The following is a 23,087-nucleotide window of genomic DNA, read 5'->3' as shown; positions in this document are numbered from 1 at the left end:
CATTTAGACTAAGCGGATGAATGCCACTTGAGCATGCTCTTTAATGCAGTGGTCGTGCGCCCTTTTCGCGAATATTTTGTTACAAATTCTGCATTTAGCACTTGCATTGTTAATATCAACAAAATAATCCCAAATATAACTTCTTTTTGGCTTCAAAATTGCACTTTTAAATTAAAATTTACACCACTCAGTATACACTGTAAATAAATAAATACAATACAAATCAATAAACGCTCTTACTGTATCTATTAGTATTTTAGAAATGAAATTATTATAGGAGAACTGGCTAAGGAGGAGCTGAAGGTCCTGGTCGTTTGTAGATTAAAGNTTTTAAATTAAAATTTACACCACTCAGTATACACTGTAAATAAATAAATACAATACAAATCAATAAACGCTCTTACTGTATCTATTAGTATTTTAGAAATGAAATTATTATAGGAGAACTGACTAAGGAGGAGCTGAAGATCCTGGCCGTTTGTAGATTAAAGTAGGAAAGTAATAAGAGAATAAAATTTGGAAAATGTCGACATACAAAATACTAGGAAATAGATTTAGCCCCCCTAACTATAATAAAGTTATTTGAACAGGGACAATATTATTATTAACAAAATTCTGCCGTCTATAATGCTGTATTGACGCTAATACTTCATAAACATAAACAGTTGATAACAATACTTTCACAATGTTACACAGGAGAGGCTGAAAGCTGACGCAAGTTCGTGCACAACATGCAGTTTTAAAGCGAGCAATTCCATTTAAATTGTGCTTTGAAGACGACCAAGTTCAGCCAACAGACAAAAGTAATAAATTTTTACGACTTGTTTTATTATGTACTTCGATATAGTGATTTTCAAAAATATGAGAAATAAGATTTTGTTAAGTTCCGATAAACTTTCGATATAAACAGGCGGAGGCAGATGCAGAAACGGATGTGGAAATGCATGCATATATATATATATGATTAATTTCATTTGTATCACACTCCCTTGCCTGCTTCATCCTTTAATATTAGAAATAGGAACGAAACATTCAATTGCGTGAGAACGCGGTTTAGGAGCATGAAATAGAACTAACGTTCGTGATAATTTTTCAGAACCTGTTAATCTTTTAATCACACGTCGTATTACTCCATAAACACGGCGAGGCGTGCGCCCTTATGTTATGTGCGTGCACTACCGTAATTGTGTTAAAATACGTGTTGCCTCGTACTAGTACTACCATTACTGCGATTTAAACATGACTTCGGTACTTGCTCGGTACAATGTCGAAACAGTAAAAATGCATTTTCTTCCCAAGCGGCATACAAAGGATTCTTAATAGCCGGTTGTTAGTTCTGCGCTTAACAAGATAAGTGTACACATGTTCTGACATAGTGGAGCAAATGGGGCTAAAGTATGTCAGAACAGTCTCAGCTTGCTCCGCAATTTTCTGTCTGAACCTTTGTAATTTGTGACTAAGTGGGTGTAGTAGGCGCACATTGGAGAACAAATCGTGTACGAATAATTGATTCCGTGATATGATTAATGAAGAAATTGATCACTTTTTTTTTAAGATAATCATCAAATTCTTTATGTTTTTGCACAAAAATGCATCCACTTTTATATCTAGAAGGACAAGGATATGCAAGGCCTAATTTACAGCCCTAAAATAAAACAAAATTATCGTCTTAATGTTGGCAGTCCGATGAGTGGTTGGACACATCTTAAGCTAATATTCACATTTCCCCAAAACTAGAACAACCCACATCCTTAACCATTTGCGAACAGTAATCTGATCTAGGTCTACCTCTAATCCTCTTAACTCCTGCCTCTAATATGTCTCTCACTAGACCTTCATGTCTATTTCTTATTGACTTCCATAAAGCCCTCTGTTCTTCTATTCTCTCTAATACTTCATCTAACTTTCCCTATCATCATTCGCCTATAATACCACATTTTGAACACTTCTAACCTATTCTTTGCCGCCGCGCCGACCGTCTATGTTTCGCACCCTTTAACAATCTTCTTCAAATTTCTAAATTAATCGTTCGCGAGCATAGAACTGACTTCTTCTTATTGAAGACGACTCGACCCTGCGTTATCCTTTGCTTTATATCCCTGCTACTCCTTCCGTCCTGATTTATATGCCTTCCTGAATACCTTAAATAAACCAATTCTTCTATTCCTTCGTCTCCTATCTTTACATTCACTTTTTCCCTACTTTTTCTTCGCTTGCATACAAGTATTTTTGTTTTCTTTTATTTTTTTTTATACAATACTGTTTTGTCAATACAGTTTCCCTTTTATTTAAAGCTATCCCTAACTCCTCCTTGCTTGATGCTAATACTACTATATCATCTGCAAATCTAAACATACTAATCTTTTTCCCCTGTATATCTACCCTACAGCAGTACTGTCTTTAATAATTTTGATCGCATCTTCAATGTATAGATTAAAAAGTAGCGGTGACAATATGCATCTTTGTGGGATTCTCTTCCTAATATTTACTTCTCTACGTTCCATCACCAGCTCTATAACTGCCTCTTGCTCTTTATACAAACTTAAGAATCACCTTTCTATCTCTGTAACTCATCCCTAAATTTTTGGGTATATTTAACATTATTGGAAAAATTCACTTACAGTAGTAATTGTTGCAATGAACTTTTGCGTTTAGAATTATTGCACAGGTACCTACTTACTCTACCTATGCCTACATATATAATAAATATTATTATGTACAATTAATGTTGTCCACCTGTTTAATTAGCTAATAAAAATGGAAATTCCTGCGAATATTATCCAACTGAAATGAAAGCTAAGCTTCTTCTTCATCAGTCCGTTGATTGGGTGCAAATTGACAGTCTGCACCTTATCTTTCTGGAAAAAAGTACATAGTGTTGTAACGTATCAGTTTCTATTCAAAAGAAACGAAATGAGTCTCGCTTGAGACATCGATATAAATGTTGAAAGGAAGTCGTTAAAGTAACTCGTTCCACAAACCGGTGCGTAAAGCTGCATTTTAGTTAAATACGACTTGCTGATTGCCAATAGACGTTTATTAAACATGACAAAATAATAACCGCGATCATTGCTCACTTATTCTCTAGGTTTGTGGGTTATTAGACGGCGCTCATTTTGCTGACGACTTGAACCAAGAAGACTACACGTAAGGAGTATAAAAATTGTGCCTAAAATCTCATAAAATGATAGAGAGCTTTATGATTAGTGATAAGCAAAATTAGGAAAAACTTTCCAAACATGCAGTCTCAGTTTTTTCTTACAGTAAAAAATAAAATATATTATTCTCACACAGTTAATTCGAAACGAATTGAATGCAAATATAACCATGTTAAAGGTTAATAAGGAACTCGTTTGTAATTTACACGACTATTTCGTGAATGTATAAATAAAAAAGTTTGCAGTAAATCAATTGTCAGCATTTCTGTCGTTTACTTCTCTTTTTTTTTCTATTAAATTATTAACACTATAGCCTTTAACACTTACACACAAGACAAAACGATAACTGTCATGTTCAATTTAAGATACAGATTGTATCACACAAGCCGTCGATGATATATGAAAGAATTGATTGATTGGTTTATGCATTCGAATTGAATTATTAATTAGCTGTTTAGTGAAATGCCAATACTGACGAGGTGACATAAATTTATGCGATTCGAGATGAATTTGTCACCAGACTATGCGAATATATTTAATGCAATGGTGAAGAGAAAATAAAAATTTAAATTGCATGTAGGAACGCTGAGCTTATATTGCTGAGAACAGCGATGGGTGTTATTACTGGTAAATGCCAACGTTACATAAGACGAAGATGGATGGATCAGGTTGTTTAAATGTTTCGATTTTTAGATCTTTTATAGTGTAATGTTCGTGGGTTTAACAAATTAAATTTTAAGAAGAAAACTATTTATTTACAATACTGTTACTATTCACTGTTCTATTTATTTCACTTCTATCACTGTCAATTTATCTCTTGATTCGCTTCTGCAACGATCTATTTACTTCTACTCTACTCGACGATCGTCTCTTCCTTTAAATACTCCCTTGCTTCCTTTCGGGAACTTTCTCGAGCCGTCCAGAAAGGTCTCGTTTTCTTTGAACGGTTTAATTGCTTTCCCGGAACGCAGATACGATACACACGTTTACAGATACGGCGCACATGAAGAAAAGCGCCCGCGGCTAGTCGGCGAATCGATAAGCCGCTCACACACACGTATGCCCGATTGCACACAATCACGCTCCTGGTCACTACAATAGGATGCCCATTACACCTATTAATAAATAATGAAGGCATATTCACTTAAGAACAATTCTTGAACACCCTGTGTATATAGAAGAGCAAAATTTGTGAAGCAATTCCTTCATAAGGGTACTAAATTAATAAAATTCACTTAAGCAAGTGAATTGTAACAGATGTAATATGATTTACATGGAACAATCTGATGGTGGAACCGTAGATAACGAATACAGTAGGAGCTACTATTTTTCAAGGAGGAAACGTATAGTAAGTAGTTAAGCATTGGGAAATAACGAGATTTGCTCCTAGATATCCTACTGGCGTCATAAGAATCAGGTTTCCAATTCGCATGGATGTTGGCTTATGTTGGATACGGAAATCATCGGAAAAAATTAGCTCACAGCAAATATTTACCTACATAAATATCATCATAATCATAAGGTCGTCAGTCCTAAGACTGGTTGGACACGGACCTCCACTCTTTCCTATCCTGAGCTAGTCTTCTCATTTCCCTAAAACTAGAACATCCCACATGCTTAACTATATGCGAGCAGTAATGTAATCTAGGTCTACCTGTACTCCTCTTAACACCTGTTTCTGCCTCTAATATATCTCTGATTAGACCTTCATGCCTGAGAAGGTGTCTTACTAACCTATCTAGCCTAACCAACCTATCTCGCCTGTTTTTTATTGACTTCCATTCTTTCTAGTATCTCCACATTTCTAGCCTTCTCTATCCATCGGTATCTTATTGATGACATCCTCCGCCCGGACATCTGAATAGGGGACTAGTTGGAATGCTTTACCCTAGAGGACGTCATCATTTGAAATATGGTCTTGGATCTTGGAATATCATAATGTGGTAATTTCCTGTTGCTTTCCACATCGCAGTATTATGCATCAGAGTGCCATACCGATCCTACTGATCTTGAGTACTGAAAGAGCTGCTACCCTCCTTCAGGAACGTATCTCAGGCTAGTTTCTCTTTAAGACCCCCTTCCCCCCATTATGGTCCGGCTCCCTAAATCATCGAAACTCGCAAGCCGATTCACCCATGCAGTCTAGTTTGTACACAGATATAGATACACATAAATGTAGATTGTAGATCTGTTATCCTTTAGTCTGTGTATGGACCGACGGCGATGCTTACGTAATTTACTTCGCTCACGCAGTCGATTTCCAGGTGGTTACGGTGATGGCAGCGGTCGGTGGTTGCGTGCGTGTGAACGGGTGGTCCTGGGCCTTCTATCTTATCAACGCCGCGGGACACCCCTTCAATCGTTGCGTCATTTAGGGGACGAGTGCCGTTTTGTCTGGCTTATTGCCGTTTCGGTTTTCTCTCCCACGAAAGCAAAAATGCCTGCTACAATATTATCATTATCTCATAACTCATAACGTAACTCTTTATTGCGAAACACTCCCTGCAACGTAGCCATTACCTGTATTTGTTTCATTTACCCTGTTATACAAGACACGCTGATTATTTATTATATTATAAAGTAGGCACCTATTACCCCATCCAAACATTTGTCAATGAATATTGCTCGAAAATAAAGTGAAAAATTTTGGACTCAGACTTCTATCATCATTTTGTTATGACGTGAAATATTAATTAGATTTTACTACAAATTTTATATAGTGCGTATTATAATAAAAGCTGTCGCAGTCGATTGTGTTTCGTTATAGAAAGTTTATACTAAATTTATGTAAAAATTCTGTTGTTCTATGCCAGGGGTCGGCAATCTTTTGAGTCGGAAGAGTCGAAAATTACAATTTACAAAATTTCAAATTTTTTAAAGAGCCACAAAATTTTTTCTTGCCAAAAATAAATAGTACTCGCATTTAAATATTTTTTTTTGATAAAAAACTAATCTATTTATTCATAAGAAAGAATATCTATTTATTCATAAGAAAAAATATCTATTTATATACAACACTAACTTGTACTTCAATAACAAACAATTGAGCAAACAAATTCAATGGGAGCCATGGCTTTGCATGGTTATTCAAGTAGAAAATTTAAACTTTACTAAACAATGTAACTTGTAGTTAAAATAAAGAAAGGAATAATAACATACATTTGAGCAAACAAATTCAATGAGAGTGTTGGCTTTGCATAGTTTTAAAAAGTTTGGATAAATTTGGCTCATAACTTGTTGTTTTAAGTCTCAAACAAGACTCTAAATTTGTTAGTTGGCTTCTTACTTTACTTTTAATTATATTCATGCAAGGGCTTGCTCGCACGAATATGTCGATCCGAAGATAGTCAGCACTCCACATGCCAACTTCTTCACCTCAGTGTAACAATCTGGAAGACTATACATTGGGATGCTGTGAAAAGCGAGTACAAGTGGCTGAGAGATAGAATCAGTGCTTAAACCTCGTTAATCAATTCAGAACGATTTTTCTTTTTTTTTTTGATAAAATAAATAATATTTTCGTATGGAACTAAAGAGCCGCAGTTTCACAACCAAAGAGCCGCATGTGGCTCGCGAGCCGCAGGTTGCCGATCCCTGTTCTGTGCGATTATAAAAAAATAGCAACCAGTTAATTGCATGCGAACACCCTGTAGATATAAGTGCTATAACGAAGGATGCCGCGGTCTTGCGTTGTTTCACATTATCAATTACGTTAATATTATGTCTCATTAAAATTTTACGTAAGTACCGCTTTTCAAATATCGCTAGAAAAGTTATTATATTTTACAAACTCACCACAAACACCTAAGTTAAATACAGGTAGGTATATTAATTTAATAAATTTACTGGACGCTAATAAATATGAGCCGTAAACCACTAAATTTTAATTAAATAATAAAGTTGATTTTTTGTTTCGGGAGGCTAATTGATTTTGAGACCCACTAACTGAATAAAATTGCAACATTAAGGAATTCTCTTTGTCAGCTGCTACAGCAAATTTGATGGGTTGTAAACGTTTACTACATTTTATTACTGCAAGGAAACTTTTATGCTTCGTGTAATGCGGTATTCCACACATTACAAGTGGCAGTTAAATCCAACACAAAATGTACCATACGTCGTCATTTTGTGCATTTTACATGCACGCACTATAATCATACGTTAATGTCTTTATGGCACCCTAAACAGTTATTTTATTCTGTAAAACTTTACTATTAGGTTTCTAATTTCAAAACACCTCGATGAGCTTTACATGCAGCAGTTGGTATTTTTTGAGCTTTTATTCCATCTGGATAGCAAAGTGCTGTACCCTATTAATTAATCAATTTACACATATTTTTTTCGCCAGTGAGCTTTTTATGCAGCAGTTACTATTTTTGGAACTTTTATTCCATCCAGTTACTATTTTTGGAGCTTTTGTTCTATGTCGATAGCAAACTGCTGTACCATTTTAATTTACACACAATTTTTTCGCCGATAAGCTTTTTTATGCAGCAGTTACTAATTTAGGAGCTTTTATTCCATCCTGTTACTATTTTTGGAATTTTTAATCCATCCAGTTACTATATTTGGAGCTTTTATTCCATCGATAATTTGTTGTTTACTTTGCAAGTCAGTTTTTCGCCGATAAGCTTTTTATGCAGCAGTTACTACTGTTTAAGCTTTTTATTCTTTTGATAACAGGAGTGTTGTACCGTAATAAACAGGTTTAATGTCGAATTTCTTACGGTATCTTCTTTGAACGTTACGGTAAATATTGTTCTTACTCTAATTGCAAGTAATTCCAACTTATCATTATCGTATATCACACACAGGATAACAAGGATGTGGAGTTAATTGCTGAATCGATTACATAGACTAATTGGGGATTAGGTCAGTCAAAGCCATTCCAATCCTTAGATAAGGAGAGGATTATCTAAATGGTCCAGTTGTTGAAAAGCCTGCGCTCAACTTTTATTATCTATCGCTTACGGCGGTGAAAAAGCTTCGATACCATCGGTAACTTTTAGACTTACTGTAAAAACAAAAGGTTTTAGAAATTACCTTCAGGTACGACAATTGATAGAATTCATTTATTCAGTAAGACTAAAAAGTTTTAATCAAGGGCAGAAGTTACTTTTCTCTATTGGTAACCGATTAAAATAATTCTAAGTGGTCTGTATTCTGTCGAAACTGCCAGACGCGGATCGCGATTTCGATCTTTTTGGATCTCATCAGCGCGTCGCAGGCAGCTTCAACAGCACACAGACCGACTTTTACCTACTGTCTTAACAGCGCGTTTTAGAAAATAGCACAAAAGGCGCGGTAAACGCCATCTGTAGTACGATGCCACATTTTAGGATTACGTTTGCTCCAACAAGGTCCATTTAAATATTTATTCGATTATGGTAACGTGCCTATCACGTTGAGATTAGCTACGCCGGGATTCGTTTAAGCAAGTAGATATCCATATATTTAAATGGACCTTGTTGGAGCATACGTAATCCTAAATTGTAGCATCGTACTACAGATGGAGTGTTCCGCGCCATTTGTGGTATTTTCAGTAACCGATGGTGATTAAAATATCAAACCTTAATTGTGAAATTTAATATCCACTATTAAATATGCAAAAAGTTTTATACATACTTTGAAGCTTTTTACGTAGACATGGCCATTTTAATAATATATCTGGTAAATAAAGTTTTGTATGTGATCTTCATCTGTAGGCGAAGGATTTACATATTCCTGGTGAATTTTAAGTAATTCCATTTTATTTAAATGTTAAATGCCTATGACAGTTGTATTTATTTTGATTAGAGCTTTGGTAGTTTGCTTTTGATTACGATTTCAAATGATATCTAGCGAAGTACAGTATAAATAATTAAACCGAAGAATAATTAAAATCCCCCCTGTGGCTTTCATAATTTTTATTTAGTCAATATTGCAGTGCACTATACGCTAGTAAATTGATAAACAAAAAGAGCGTAACCTAAGCAAGTGCGAAACTTTTCTTTCTTCTTGTTGTTTCTTTTATCAATTGACTTTGCTCAAGAGAAAATCAACAGTTAAAAATTAATTAACTTTCGCCGTAAGATTACTACCGAATACAACTGCTTTCTTTCCCAAAAAGTTTGTATGACAGAAAGTTTGTTATTTTGGTGAAATTGCGGTTGATTTCTTGTATATCTAATGATATTCAAATATTTACTGTTTAACTACATGTATTATTTCCAATGGCGTGTTGGAGCAATATTGATAACAATTAATTAAGGAGTCGTTATTATTTACTGTTATTAAGTTCCTTTAGACTTATATTATTTTGACATATATATAAGTATAAGTAAATTATAAAGGTACCTATCAGAAAAAAATTCTTATGTACCTGTGTATTTCAATGATTGAAGATCATTAAAACAGAAAAGAAAAAACTGATGACTGAGTTTACTTAAAAAGAGTGTAATCGATTCCTCGAAACAGTTGGAACGGTAACTAATAAATTAGTTAGTGGAATTAATTAAAGGTAATGCGGTGATCGTTTGAAAGTAAGCAGGTATCTGCAGAGTTTTGTAAACAAAAGGACGGACATTGAACTTCCTGTTTGACTAGACTGTATATTGGAACTTGATCAGAGTGGACTTATTTTTAAGATTACGCTTCGTCTAGATACGTCCCATCGTGTATTAATTATTATTTTCCTTCGAACTAATCCAAGGGTACTATTATTAAATGCGTTAAGTTCGACGTCAATTAAGACTTAATATTAGTAATTGGCTGCAAATTAAAAAAAAATGACCAAAATCGATTAAAAGTTAAAAAATATTCCTTCGTCTCTAAGGTAACCTTCAATGTCGATTCTTCAATTAAATAAAGACACAGTTGTGATCAAGAAAAATTGATTGTAAGTTTATCTGGGGTATTTTTATGATTATCGTTATATTTTACTAATTGGAAATGCGTAATTTATATATGTATAAATATATGTAAACTTTCTATGGTGAAGAGATTTAAGAGATTCCTGTTACGAGTCTGACTATAAATCCAATATGATATAATTTTACATAATTACGTTTTATAGCAATAATTAAAATCAAACCCTTATTTTCGTTTTAAATCCAAGTAAAGACCAAATAAGTTACGCACAGAGTAATTAATAAAGATTCCAACTGCTAAGTTGTTCATCTGTCTTAATTATATTTGCCATTCTTGTTAAATAGAATCTGGATTATCTATAATGAAATGTTTCAGTAATTATTTGATCAGTCGTTGTCTGGTATGTTATTGTATTAAAGAAAAATAGTTTAAATAACAGAATTTAAGTCTCTCGTATTCATTCATTCACTATCGACGGCACGGCGTGTCGAATATTGCGTTCAAGTCACGTATGAATGCCGACTCATGGTAATTGTTAAAAGAAAACTAACGATTGACGACATGTAACAAACAAAAAGTAGACGGTATATCCTCCACTATTAATTTATTTACATTAAACATCAATTAAATAATCCTTTTTTAGCGTAAGCTCGGCGATTTGTCATCCAATGAGTTATAAAACGGAACACACAAATTTTTAGAAACAGATATTAAAAATAGGCGAAGTTTATTTACAACAGGAGTTTATTCATGTGGAAGTCCTTAAAATTTCAATATACCTATAACGTAAATAAGTTAATTTTGAACATGGGGGTTGTTTTTGGAGAGTCTCTCGACAGTTTCTCTCAGCAACACCTGAGAGGCTCGATGAGAGACGGATGCTCGATTCTCGCTTTCAGAGACTCTGAGAGACTGAACATTTTTATTTCGGGAAGGGTCTCTAATATATTTTTTTTTTATANAAGTTATTTAAGAGAATAGATGAATATTGATATTATAAGATCATTGGTGTGTTTTTGTTTTAAATACTGTTTTTAATAGCTACTTATATTTTTTGATCACTTTATAATCCAGTTTATTAACATATTTAGCCTTAACGTATAAGAACTGTTTATAGCCATATATGTATAGATCAGATGTACCTACACCTTGTCCAATAAAGAGCAACAATATTCTCACGACAATGCTAATACCTATTCATTCATCCATTGTTATTATGCACGGCATTATTAACAGTAGTTTAGTGTTACGCATTGTTTAGACCTCTTAAAAAACAATAGTAATACGTTTAGGACGCTGTCGCTGTTGCGGATTTTGTTTCAAAAAGGGGGCGAATTGGTCCTGGAAGAAGTACTTATAAGAGCGCTTATGGACCAATCGATTGTTCTTCATATTCAAGCAACAAATCCTATACGCTCGTATATGTACTTAAGTAGACACCTGTGACCACATAAAGACACAAATTGTAAAGGGGTGAAAAGTGCATATCTGCTTGTACTTATGGCTCAGCCACATTGTGTGGTAAATAAAATAAGAAAGACAGATATCGCCGTTATAGAAATATATGGGAAGTTTTTGAAATTATATCTACTGTTTTAGTGCATTGAGAATAAAATTGTGCGTAACTTTCAACTGTCAATTGTCAATTGTCAACTGTCAACTGTCAATTGCAGTTTTGATACTGTCAGTTGTCATAGGCCCATGCGTCAAAGGGGATGCGCCCTGTCTTACTGCGCAGCGAACCACCGAGGACAACTTGCAGGCTCTCTTAGTTGACTCCATGTAGATTAAGGTTTATGCTCCTGTTTCTATAATTCTTGGAATATAGGTTGAGTAGAATTAAAAGATATGAGTTGATCCTTTAGAATCATTTTTCTAGTATTGAATAGACACTTGCGCATAAGTATTTGTCGTATTTAACCGATATTAAATGTGTACTGATGCGCTACTATCTAATCGCTTAAATAAGCACGTGGTATTCATAACTTTCAACCGGTTGCGGCAACAATTACAAATAAAAAGATCGTAATTTATGCGTCAGTCATGAGGGTACAGGTGAAATTAGAAATTAACCGTTTTGTGACATGATTTTTATTGAAAATGGAATGAACATTAAACATTATATATACCTATTTAAACGAGTAGTTTACAGAGCATTGTCCACAAAACTGATACGCAAGCCGACTTAAATTGTTTCTGGAGATAACCTATTGATAACGGGCTTTACAACTGGATTTTGTTACGGTTGAAAGAATAAAATCAGTATTTTGTTGTACCCTAAATAAAGGATTACATATTCATCACGTAGGTAATTTTATTTACGGCACTAAAATATATTACAATAACTTACAGAATCTAATTTTTAATTATTAATATCTCCATTACATTATACATTTGTTTGCTTGTTGTTTTGAAATCGAAGCGATACGCGATCTAAATGTAGGTATACACAGTAAATTTCATTTATAACGTACACGTTTATTACGTACTCTCGGTTATAACGAAGGACTGTAAACATGTGTGTTTATGTTTCTTTTAATAAACTTTTGAGATAACGAAGGATTTTTAAGGCTCTCTCGGATAGATACGTTATAACCGAGTTTTACTGTATGTATTGGGATGATCCAAAACACATCATGAAAATATGTTAGTCTAATCTTAACTTTAATGTAGTCGAATTATTTTAAAAGACTTGGGCCATTTTAGTAAGAAACCTTACTTGCTGATTTTTTTTAATTTCCTTTAGAAAATACTCAAAAATAATTATCAAATTAAATCTTAAATTAATAGTATCGAAAGTCGCAGTTACGTGACTTATTTTTCGCCGGCTTTTTTGTGCTGTCGAATTGTTAACTTTCGAGCGGAATGTAAGTACCTAAGCTAAGTAATTAGTTCTTAAAAAGAGTTAAGTTGAAATTTCTAAACTGCACAATTACCACAAAACCTTTAAACAGTGTGGCAAAGTGCCTTCTCTCTTTTTGTTTTGGAAATCGACCATCTGTCTCATTGTCAAGTGAAAGCCGAGTTAAAACCGTGTAGCAAATAATCGTACAATAGCGGAACAAGTAGGTTGTCACCCGGGGACTTCCCACAATCATTTTATACGTTATAATTAGCCCTTACAACCACCAAACATGTAGGCATCTACAAGTTGGACGGTTGTATAAAATGCGTTCAAGTGGACTTGTAACTGCACGATCTTATTTATTTATCATCGTTTCGAAATCTCGAAAAATCGACCCCAAAAATTGTGACTTTACGTTAATTTATTTCCACTCCGATGGACGGTAGATAGCATTGTTGCGTTTCGATTCCCGCAAACACAATAAAATTGTGACAACGTTTCTGAAGGACCGCTACTCATATAATGGCCTCTCACGCCGCAGTTTTTAAGAGCTTGTTCTTATAGATTTCGAATGGGGTCGTTACAACGTTGCGGTTAGACAACCAGAACAATACTAAGTGGTTTATGCGATTGTAATACTGCTTTATTATGTTGTAGGACAGCTGTGGATTTTTGTCTTTAACAACGTTTACTGCTTTTTCACCTTTTGCTTTTTTGTAACGATTTTTTACGGGTGAAATGCACTTGAACGCGAATCGTTAAAAAGCGTCACTAAAAACCGCTATTTACAATATGCAAAATTCACTATGAATTAAAAGACACTCTTATCAGTTGTTTTAAACAACTCGATAGCTAGAAAAAAATTGTCGACGTTATCATCAGTTGCAACCATAATAATAATAGTGATAAAGTCTATCAACACAATTGATCCATCCGAAACCTTGAATTCCTTTTTTTAACGTAGGAAATTCTATACTATTCTATTCTAAATTGAAATTAACTTTATTTATCATTGTGTGATATACGTTAGACACTACTTATTTATTTATCTATTATTATTGAATTTTCCAGATTAAATCTTAATTTTTCTGGAAGAGTCTCGAACTTCCTTTATTATGCGGACTTATATGCAATTTTACAACATTTTATCTACTTACCCAGCAAATAAATAGTTTGTGTTTGGTCTTATCCACTGCATTAAGTGTTGTTTATTTAGGAGAAGTAAGAAATGGCGCCAAGAAGAAGCAAAAAATATAAAACTCAAACGAATTATTGTGAAAGATTTCTTTTGAGAGAAAGTAAAATATAATATTGAATGAAAATAATCACGACGACGCTGTTGGTGTTCTTGTATGCCATAACTGATAGAATATTAACAAAAACTGCTTAGTATATTGCTATATTTATTATATTCGTGAAAAACTTAATACAGCACACCATGCATATTATGTCGCTCTAGCGTTATATAGCATACAAACTCTAGGAGAATTGAAAACTTTGTCAAACAAATGTTGTAATAAAATATTAGTTCATTTTATTCTTCGTACAAAAACAGAACAACAGATAAACTAATGTTAATTTAAGTTGCAACAATGACAGCACTATTACTGGTATATGGCTGTACAAAATACATAACAAAAACGAAAACAAATAGTCTATTAGAAAAGAAACAGAATAGTACAACACTTGCGATGTCGTTTTTCTATATTTACTTATAAATCTACCTAAAATATCAATAGTAGTATAAAACAATAATAATTATTCAGCTTTCTGAACAACACCAGCCTCCCCGCGAGTTATAGTCCAACAATATTTGACAAAACCATATTTACATATTCAGTATTAATTTTCCACTGCGACAATCAAATCCTCGTTCCACTTCGCACTGTACTGCACAAAGTACTTTTTTTGGGTTCGATGCAACCAATTATTACGTACATATGTATGTGTAACTTTAGTAGACCACTTCCGCCACCTACATTCACTCCGTATGCCATCCTTTGAAGAAGTCGTCATCGTCTAGTTCCTCATCGGAATCCCGTTGAGACAGCTTGGCTGATTTCGATCGAGATCGAGAACCGTATCTTGGGGTGCCGAACTTTGTTTTCTTACTCTTTTTACGTTCGTCCCTGTCCATGTACGTTGTATACGGATGTTTCAAGTCATCGTGGACGTCCTGTTCGGCGTAGTCAGATTTGACCTTGGACGTATCTTCGTCTTCGTCTTCACTGTCGTCTTCACGGGCAGACTCTCGGTCTTCCCGCGAGTCGTCTTTCTCCCTTGACGAAGAACGATCCCTTCGACTCGATCTGCCGTAGTACTCTTGATCGTCGTCGAAGTCACTTAAACTTGAAATATCCGGAAATACGGCTTTGAACTCTTCCAAAATCTCACGTTCTATTTCTTTCTCCCTTTCCTCCGCTTCCGCTTCTAAACGAGCTTCTTCTTCCCTTCTCAGTTCTTCTTCTCTTCTAGCTTCCTCTTCTTTACGTTTTTCTTCCTCCGCTTTGGCTTCTGCATTTTTCGATGAATTTTCGTCGTTTCTTCCTTTGTTTACTTTCGACTCTTTCGATGTTTCTTCCTTGGTGCTCTCTCCTTCTTCTTTTGTACGATCTTTCTCTGAGCTGGCTTTTCTTGTTTCGGAGCTTTCCTTCTCTTTCACGGCATTCTTATTATCTTTTTCGCGTGATTCTTCTATTACTTTGTAACCTTTTTTGGATGATTTGCGGTCGTCTTCTGTCGATTTGTCGTTTTGTTTAGAGGTTGATTTCTCCGCATTCTGCGATTCGTTGCTCCTATCCGCCTTTTGGGACTCGTTGCTTTTGTCTTTTTGACCTGTTTTGTTTCTCGGTCTTAAATCACTTGGAAAAAGCACTTCAGCGTCTTCCAGGATGGGTTTCTTTCCTCCCTGCAAGTCTTGCCGAATTTTCTCAATGATTTCAGTTGAATCTTTATTTCTATTTTTTTCTGATTTTTTTAATGGATGCGCTGAATCTATTACTTTTGAATTGTTTTCACTTTCCTTCCCCTTTTCGCCTGGATTTTTCTGCTTTTCATGATGTTCATGGTGGTGGTAATGGTGATGATGGTGTGAACCGTCGGAATTGTGGCGATCTTTGGCAATGTTGTGCGGGAGATTTTTAACAACGACGTTGGGATAGGGCGAAGATGGTAATTTTCGACATTTGGGGACTATTTTACCGTTTACCCATTTGTATTTTTTGTTATGGTGTATTTCATGAGAGTCTTGGGGATCGTGATGGTAATATTTACTGCCCTGTTTGTAATCTTCCTTTAATTTAGAAAGAGCCGGTGATTTTTTTATAAGTGGGATCTTAGTTTTTGATATTTGGTTGGGTGTTTTAATTTCTTCTTTGTTGTTATTATCGCCTGATTGATTCTCGTCCGCTTCACTTACGTTTTTCTCCACATTTTCTCCATCTTTGTCATGGACAATATTTTGTTTGGCATTTCTAATTGCCGATTCAACGTATTTGCCAAAGTCAGGCATGCCCAGAATACTCACCTCAAAAGGTTTTGGCTGTAACACTTTCCCGTAGAAAGGTAGGCCATGTTTTGCGGAATATTCAAATTGTGAACCAGTCACTTCGGACGACACCTTCTCCTTCGAATTGTTTTCATTCTCGTGCGAAACGTCAGGCGCGTTCGATTGCGATGGCAATTCGTACCTGGGGAATGCCCACCGTATATATTCCTGATTTTCAGGACTTGCTTCATTAGATCGGGATATTAAAGGAGCTGTTGTAAAGTACGGGGCATAATTACCTTTACTATCTCCTTTAGATTCTATACTGTCCACGTTAAGGGCAATAAAAGGGATATTGAAAAAGACTTTGCTATCAACGGCTGACTCAGCGGCCTGAGGTTTCTTCCCTCCATTGCTTGAGGCCGATTTGATTGGAAACCCGCCGGTCTTTGAACTATTTGATTTTGATTCGCTAGATGTTAAATTGACCTTTTTGTCCTTTGAACCTTTGTATATCGGAGTGACGATTGCATATGAAGGTTTGAATGACTTAGTCGCACCGGAATCTCTCGATGGTTGTTTAATCGTTGGTGAAAGTGCAGAACTTTTACCGAAATCACCAGTATAAAGCGTCGATTTGAGCGACGGTAATCCCAGAACAGCTTTCGGAGCTGAACTGCTTTTTAATTTATCAGATTTGTAAGATGATTTCGACTTGCTTGGCTCTGTTGATTTATATTTGATGATGGGTAATATGAAGCTGTAGGTCGTGGGAGACCGTGGCAACGAAAATGGAGTAGTGCTGTTGACATCAAAATTTTTCGAACTTTTGTTTTTATTTGTACTGACGATTGGTTTAGTTAACGATGGTTGAACGCTGTTGCTCAGTTTTCCATAGGTAGAGAGCCCCTTCGTCTGGAACGGCTTCGAATTGTAAAAAGATGGCGAGACCTGACTGGTCAAAGGGCCAAACCCGATTATTTGAGACGATGGTGGAGTCGTTGCGGGTGATTTTAGTAAGGACTTGTGAACAAGGGGACTTGAGACAGATCGAATGCGGGGATTTATGCTGGTTTTGAAAGCTGTAGGTTTTTGCGATGTCGAATAATAGTTGATAATGGAAGCAAGAGGTTCTTTGTCCAACTCCAAAGGCGACGGAACGGCCGGCTTTGATTTTTCATTGCTGCCAACTTCTTGGGCTACAAGAAGAGAACTTGTAACACTTAGAAGAGTAATCTGTAAAAAAGAAATAATGTACTATTAACAATCAAATTTCGTTGTTTCTAAAATACTACTAACTATCAGCAGTATATTAAGTAATTCGAATTTTAATTCTAGTACTTTAGGGCTTTAGGACATTCTCAGTTGTGTCGAACTTTAATGTGAGTTCAGAGAGTTTTAAGATTTTTAATTGAGAAATGAACCAGTACATTAAATGATGGGAAAAGCTTCTTACAATTGAGATAAATGAATTATAAAAAATATATATCGATTCACATGGTATATTGATAACTTTGATCGTCTTCAGTATATTAAATACTAGCGAACGGCCTCAGCTTCGCAAGGGTGCAATGCTGATACTTAATATACTACTGAATATCTTTATATACAACATTTACAGTTTTTTTGTCATTAGATAATACAAACCGGCCCCCCGGCCGGTACCGCCGCAACCGCATGTCCCTGCATTTTAAATCTGTAATATCTTCGAAAATATTCATTTAAATTACATGCTGTAAAGAGCCATATTGATCTATATTAAACGCACAATGTCTTTGAAAGTATTTAATTGGATAAGGCTTAATGTATTATTGCTTAAAATCACTTCGTAAATAAGCCATTATTTCTCATAAAAAGTAAAGGATAAAAGATGGTTATTGTGGGATATCTCTAAGAGATAGACATATACCATCGCGGACTTTTTTGTAGACCTTTTAAAGATGTACAATACTGTGGTACATTATTTTGATCTATCTCGTAGGGTTTACAAACCTCTAAAATTATCAGTGTTTCTCTACTATATTATGCATGAAATTCTACATATAAATCTTCTTCTTGAATCACTCTATCTATTCAAAAAAATCACATTAAAATCCGTTGCATTGTTTTAAAGATCTAAGCATACATAGGGACAGACAGCAGGAAGCGACTTTGTTTTATAACATATAGTGATAGTGATGTATATTGAATACAAAATGCTGTAAAAGTAATCTAGACTACCAAACAACAAACTCTAACTAAACGCGAATTCACGAATGAGATTAATAATGCAATTATATTAGAACAAATGATGTTAATACTTGAACAATTTTCATTGAAAGTTTATCTAAATTGTAACTTATTAGGATTAAACTTTAAACAATTCTCAATATTATTGAGTCTTTTTCAGTGGAAAATTCATTCACATCTCTACCTCAATGTCTTGTGCTGCGGCTTCATTAGCCCCTTTTCTTTCTCTTATTGAAATTTCTGATCGATAAGCAGTTCATCAACGTTTTAAAAGATACGATACGCAGATAGATGTGTAACAACTACAAAATGTAGTCATGCGAACTGAAATAAATGGCACAAGTTGGTGATGCAACGTCAAAACAATTTGATTTTATAACGTTCATTGAAATCGACAAGCAAATGACTCAATTTACGTCCTGTTGCTGCAAGGTGAGTTAATTCTGAGGAATTATTTCTGCAACCGCATTATAATATTCATACCTATATTAACAAGTGTGGTGGGTATCACATTTACGCAATTTTAAGATGTTTGAACGTACACGAGCTCCTGTTAACATTCGTAACCATTAAATTAAGGATTTTATATGGTTATTAAAAAATAACGTTTCAAAAGATATGTGTGTGTTATATATATGAAGTAACAGTCGAAAACTTAAGAGATTCTCCCTTATCATGCATCACAACAACAAAATAATCATTTTTAAACAAAAGAAATACTACACTATACATAGGAAAAATTTTCATTATATTTCCATTAAAAAATGCCATTTAATTACCACTGATAATAATTAATAGTAATAAATGGAGAATTGCCAATAGGAGGAATGGAATTTCCACTAGAATTCTCGAACTCAATGGGACTTCCATTGCTGAACGCAATGGGATTTCCCTTNAAGGCGCTTTTAATTTATGGCAAATATAGCCTACAAAATTTTGAAGACTTCACTTAATTCAATTTTTAAACTATCGCCTGTGTTAATGGTTTCATCTGAGTTCTTGTATTGTATAGGGGTTCAAAAATATCCTTGTTTGAAGTTTTTTCACATATCGTTAAATCTGGCGTGTTATCTATTTCTACATTTCCAGATTCTAAAAGAAAACCTTCATTTAAAAAAAAATGGAAGGAGGAGACTGTGGTAAATATTAATTAAACGCGAGCCAGTCTCGCGTTGATAATGCCCACGTGTGAAGTGGGCGAAACACGTGTCCGCTCATATTTAATGGAATTATTGTAAATGGAAACAATTATTTTTCCATTTATGCCAAATGGTTTTGAATGGAATTTATAAATTTTCCATTGATTCCCATTGAAGTTCAATGGAAATTTTTCCTACGGGTGTTACACTAATATACTTAACTCAAAAGGTCAAGAAAAGGCTGCACCATGGGGAAAATGTGAGAAGGTATAGGAAATTAGTAAGAGAAATCAGTGTAGCTATCTCGTCTGATGAAATATGAGATAATATGCTGCACCAGGAATTAAGTAGTATGAAGATATAACTTCTTCTTCATTTGTTCATTAGTGTTATTGACCCATTTCTTCAAATAAGTATATTAAATAAAAAACGATCGTTAGTCAGTGACTTCTCGAATAATAAAGCGGTTTTTACATTGGGAAATAATTATGTAATGCAAATTTCTAAACATCAATTCATTCCCGACAATAACGTTCAAAGTCATTCAAACGAAACAAAATTTGGCATGATAAAAAACAACACAGTAATACTGTTTAAAACAGCCGAACCTGCAGAAATGTCAAATATTTCTACCTATCGACTGGGCATTGTTGCCATGAAATTAAACAATAACGCATTACGATATTGAGAATAAGAAAAACTGTATGTCACCTTAACTTTTGAAAATTTGTAAAAGTCAATAAAGATTTTTATTTCGGTACGCAACACAGCGTACCTAAACATTTGAATTTCATCGATTACGCTAAAATGACATAATTTCTAAAGTATATGTGTTTGCAAAAAGTGGACAAATAAACTTTGTTTGCTCTATTTCGTTTTGAATTACCTATTGTAATTTGTTACAGTCAAGTTACAGAAAAATTATAGTGACTACAGTTGGTAATAATTGATATTTAATTACATTGTTTGTGGAAAACTAAATCAAGAGATACAAAAGAGTATTACTTTGTAGAAACGTGTTCATGATATTGTAAAATTGTCGTTGTTGCAAATATGGGAAATCTATTAGGTGCAAAAAATACGTAATAGTAACGATTTGGCGTAACCCAAAAGTAAAAACAATGGTTATTATCTCTTTATAATCTCATTCCTTTAAAACTAATACTAACTGATTGTTGCATAGCTAATAACTTTTTCAACTGTATTTGTCGGCTAATTTATAAACGAATTGTAATAGAATGCAAAAAAGTTTATATTACTAAACTATAAAGCATTAACAACTTTATGCATAAAACTATAGGTATAAACTTTCTTCGGCACCTTGACTTTAGACACAAAAGACAGCGCATAGAAATAAAAAAATATGTATTAGGAAAAAGTATTGTACGTACTATAAGAACTAATACTGCGTTACCTTTTCATCTTTGTAATTTTCCTTTAGGCTGTTTTACATATACAAATCCGATTCGCACGAATAGATACTATCATTGTTTTCTTTTGTTTACAATCGTGTTTCTTGAAGCAGTAACTCTGTATCTTACATGTAAATATATAACATTTTTCTCGGTTACTGTATTAATAGGCGAACAAGTAAAAAATTGTTTTCATATTCGTAGTAATAAACAATTACGCCGTCTCAGTATTTAGTGAAAATAGTACACTTCTAAAGGACTGTAAAGTCATTTATACAGGAATAAAAATATATTCCAAAATTAAATTAAATAGGTAATGAGCAAAATATATTGTATCTTAGAGGAGAAATGTAAAACCAAAGGCACATTGACAAAACTAATAATAAAACCACAGTAACACATTTATATTACAAAAAATTAAATAGAAAGCAGGAGTTTTTACAAGAACGGGATCAAGTCCGTTCAAAAGAGCATTAAATTTGCTGTAGAAGAGTTCTCATGCATTTTTTGTTGAGATAACGCTTCGTTGGTTTAAACAAAATTATTTAAACAAATTATACTATAGCAGTCCGAAAAAACAACGCCACTATTTGGTTCTACAAAAAATCCCTTTGATGGTGTAAATTATTGAAAAAACAATTGTGTAGTGCTATCAGTTTATGTCATAGTACACGTAGAACAAATTTCATTAGAATTTTACACAAATATATAGAAATCTGATAAAAACAGTGTCAAAGCTGTCTTTTTATGGAAAACCAAAATGTGCGATGAACCACCAGTAAGTATCAATTTTATGGGCTTTATTTAGACCAACTATTACATTCGCTTCATTATCATAAGGTTGTTAGTCTTAAGACTGTTTGGACACTCTCCTATCCTGAGCTAATCTTCGCATTTTCCTAAAACTAGAACATCCTACATCCTTAACTATTTGTAAACATTCGGTTATTGAGTGAATAAGATTGAATCACCTTAGCTAAACATATAGACCGCATGTGAAATAGGTTGGTCTTTCTATTGGGACTGTCTCTACAGTGTGCTGATGAGATCCAATTCGCGATTTCGACAGAATACAGACCATTAAGATCTTTTTGTCCACCTTAGTTGTTCAGCTTAATATTATTAAAGTATTAAAGAGTGTTTACTCATTTAGAACGGTTTTTCTTGCAGCAATCGAATGTAAAAGCCAAGCGATTCTTGTTCCACGAAGAATTCCAAGTGTAATTGAAATCGTTATTTTACCTCAGACGAACAGTTTCATTTTCGCTTGGTCGTACCGTATCTAACTCATTTTGACGAACTTGTTTTATACACGCTTTTGTCATGAACGAGTTTCTAAAGCATTAAGAAAGAATGAAGTAGCGTCATATCTATAGTCATTTAGTTATTGTCAGCGTCGGACAGGTAGATGGATGTGGACCACTAGGAAATGATTATACACTAGGTACATAATTGTAATGGACAAAAACAACAATAATTTCGTTACGCAATTGAATCGCCTACTAGTTTTTACAACAATGTGAAATGTATTTATACACCGATTTATTTGCTTAAAAGTTTCGATTAGAATTTTAAGAGAAATGTGCTGAAAAACCTGAAATTTCCGTAAAATTAACTGAGCAACAGACTACGGACAAGAACGTTCATATGGTATGATGAAAATTCAAAGGTTATCGTGTCGAATCTCATTAACAGTACGTAATAGTAAAAGTACATTATTCATTCCTTCATTGAATGAAGACCGTAAATTAATGTTAGCAAAAAATTTAGTGTCACAAATTTAAATAGGTACACTACATCTGACTAATGTCTACAAGAGCTTTTTTTATCAATCTCGAAAGGCTACATGACTAATGTCGCCCCAAAGAAATATATTATCTTACATGCAATCAATATGTTGTTAAAAAATATGCCGTGGTATATAGAAAAACTCGTATAAATACCTTCAGCCATTTTTTTATATAAATA

General features: G+C 34.1%; 1 protein-coding gene across 1 annotated transcript in view; it reads right to left on the bottom strand.

Annotated features, from left to right (window-relative positions):
• Positions 1-14,833: 14,833 nt before the first annotated feature.
• The window catches only part of LOC108745000 (eukaryotic translation initiation factor 5B-like), a 10,294-nt gene continuing 2,040 nt past the window's right edge, over positions 14,834-23,087 (bottom strand). The window contains exon 2 of the mRNA XM_018480999.1: positions 14,834-17,575. Within this exon, the coding sequence (XP_018336501.1) occupies positions 14,834-17,575 (2,742 nt within the window). The remainder of the gene's footprint in view (positions 17,576-23,087) is intronic.

Source organism: Agrilus planipennis, unplaced genomic scaffold (genome assembly GCF_000699045.2).
Source record: "Agrilus planipennis isolate EAB-ADULT unplaced genomic scaffold, Apla_2.0 scaffold39, whole genome shotgun sequence".
Lineage (NCBI taxonomy): Eukaryota > Metazoa > Arthropoda > Insecta > Coleoptera > Buprestidae > Agrilus > Agrilus planipennis.
The sequence above is the reverse complement of the archived record's forward strand: the minus strand, read 5'-3'. Positions and strand labels throughout refer to the sequence as shown.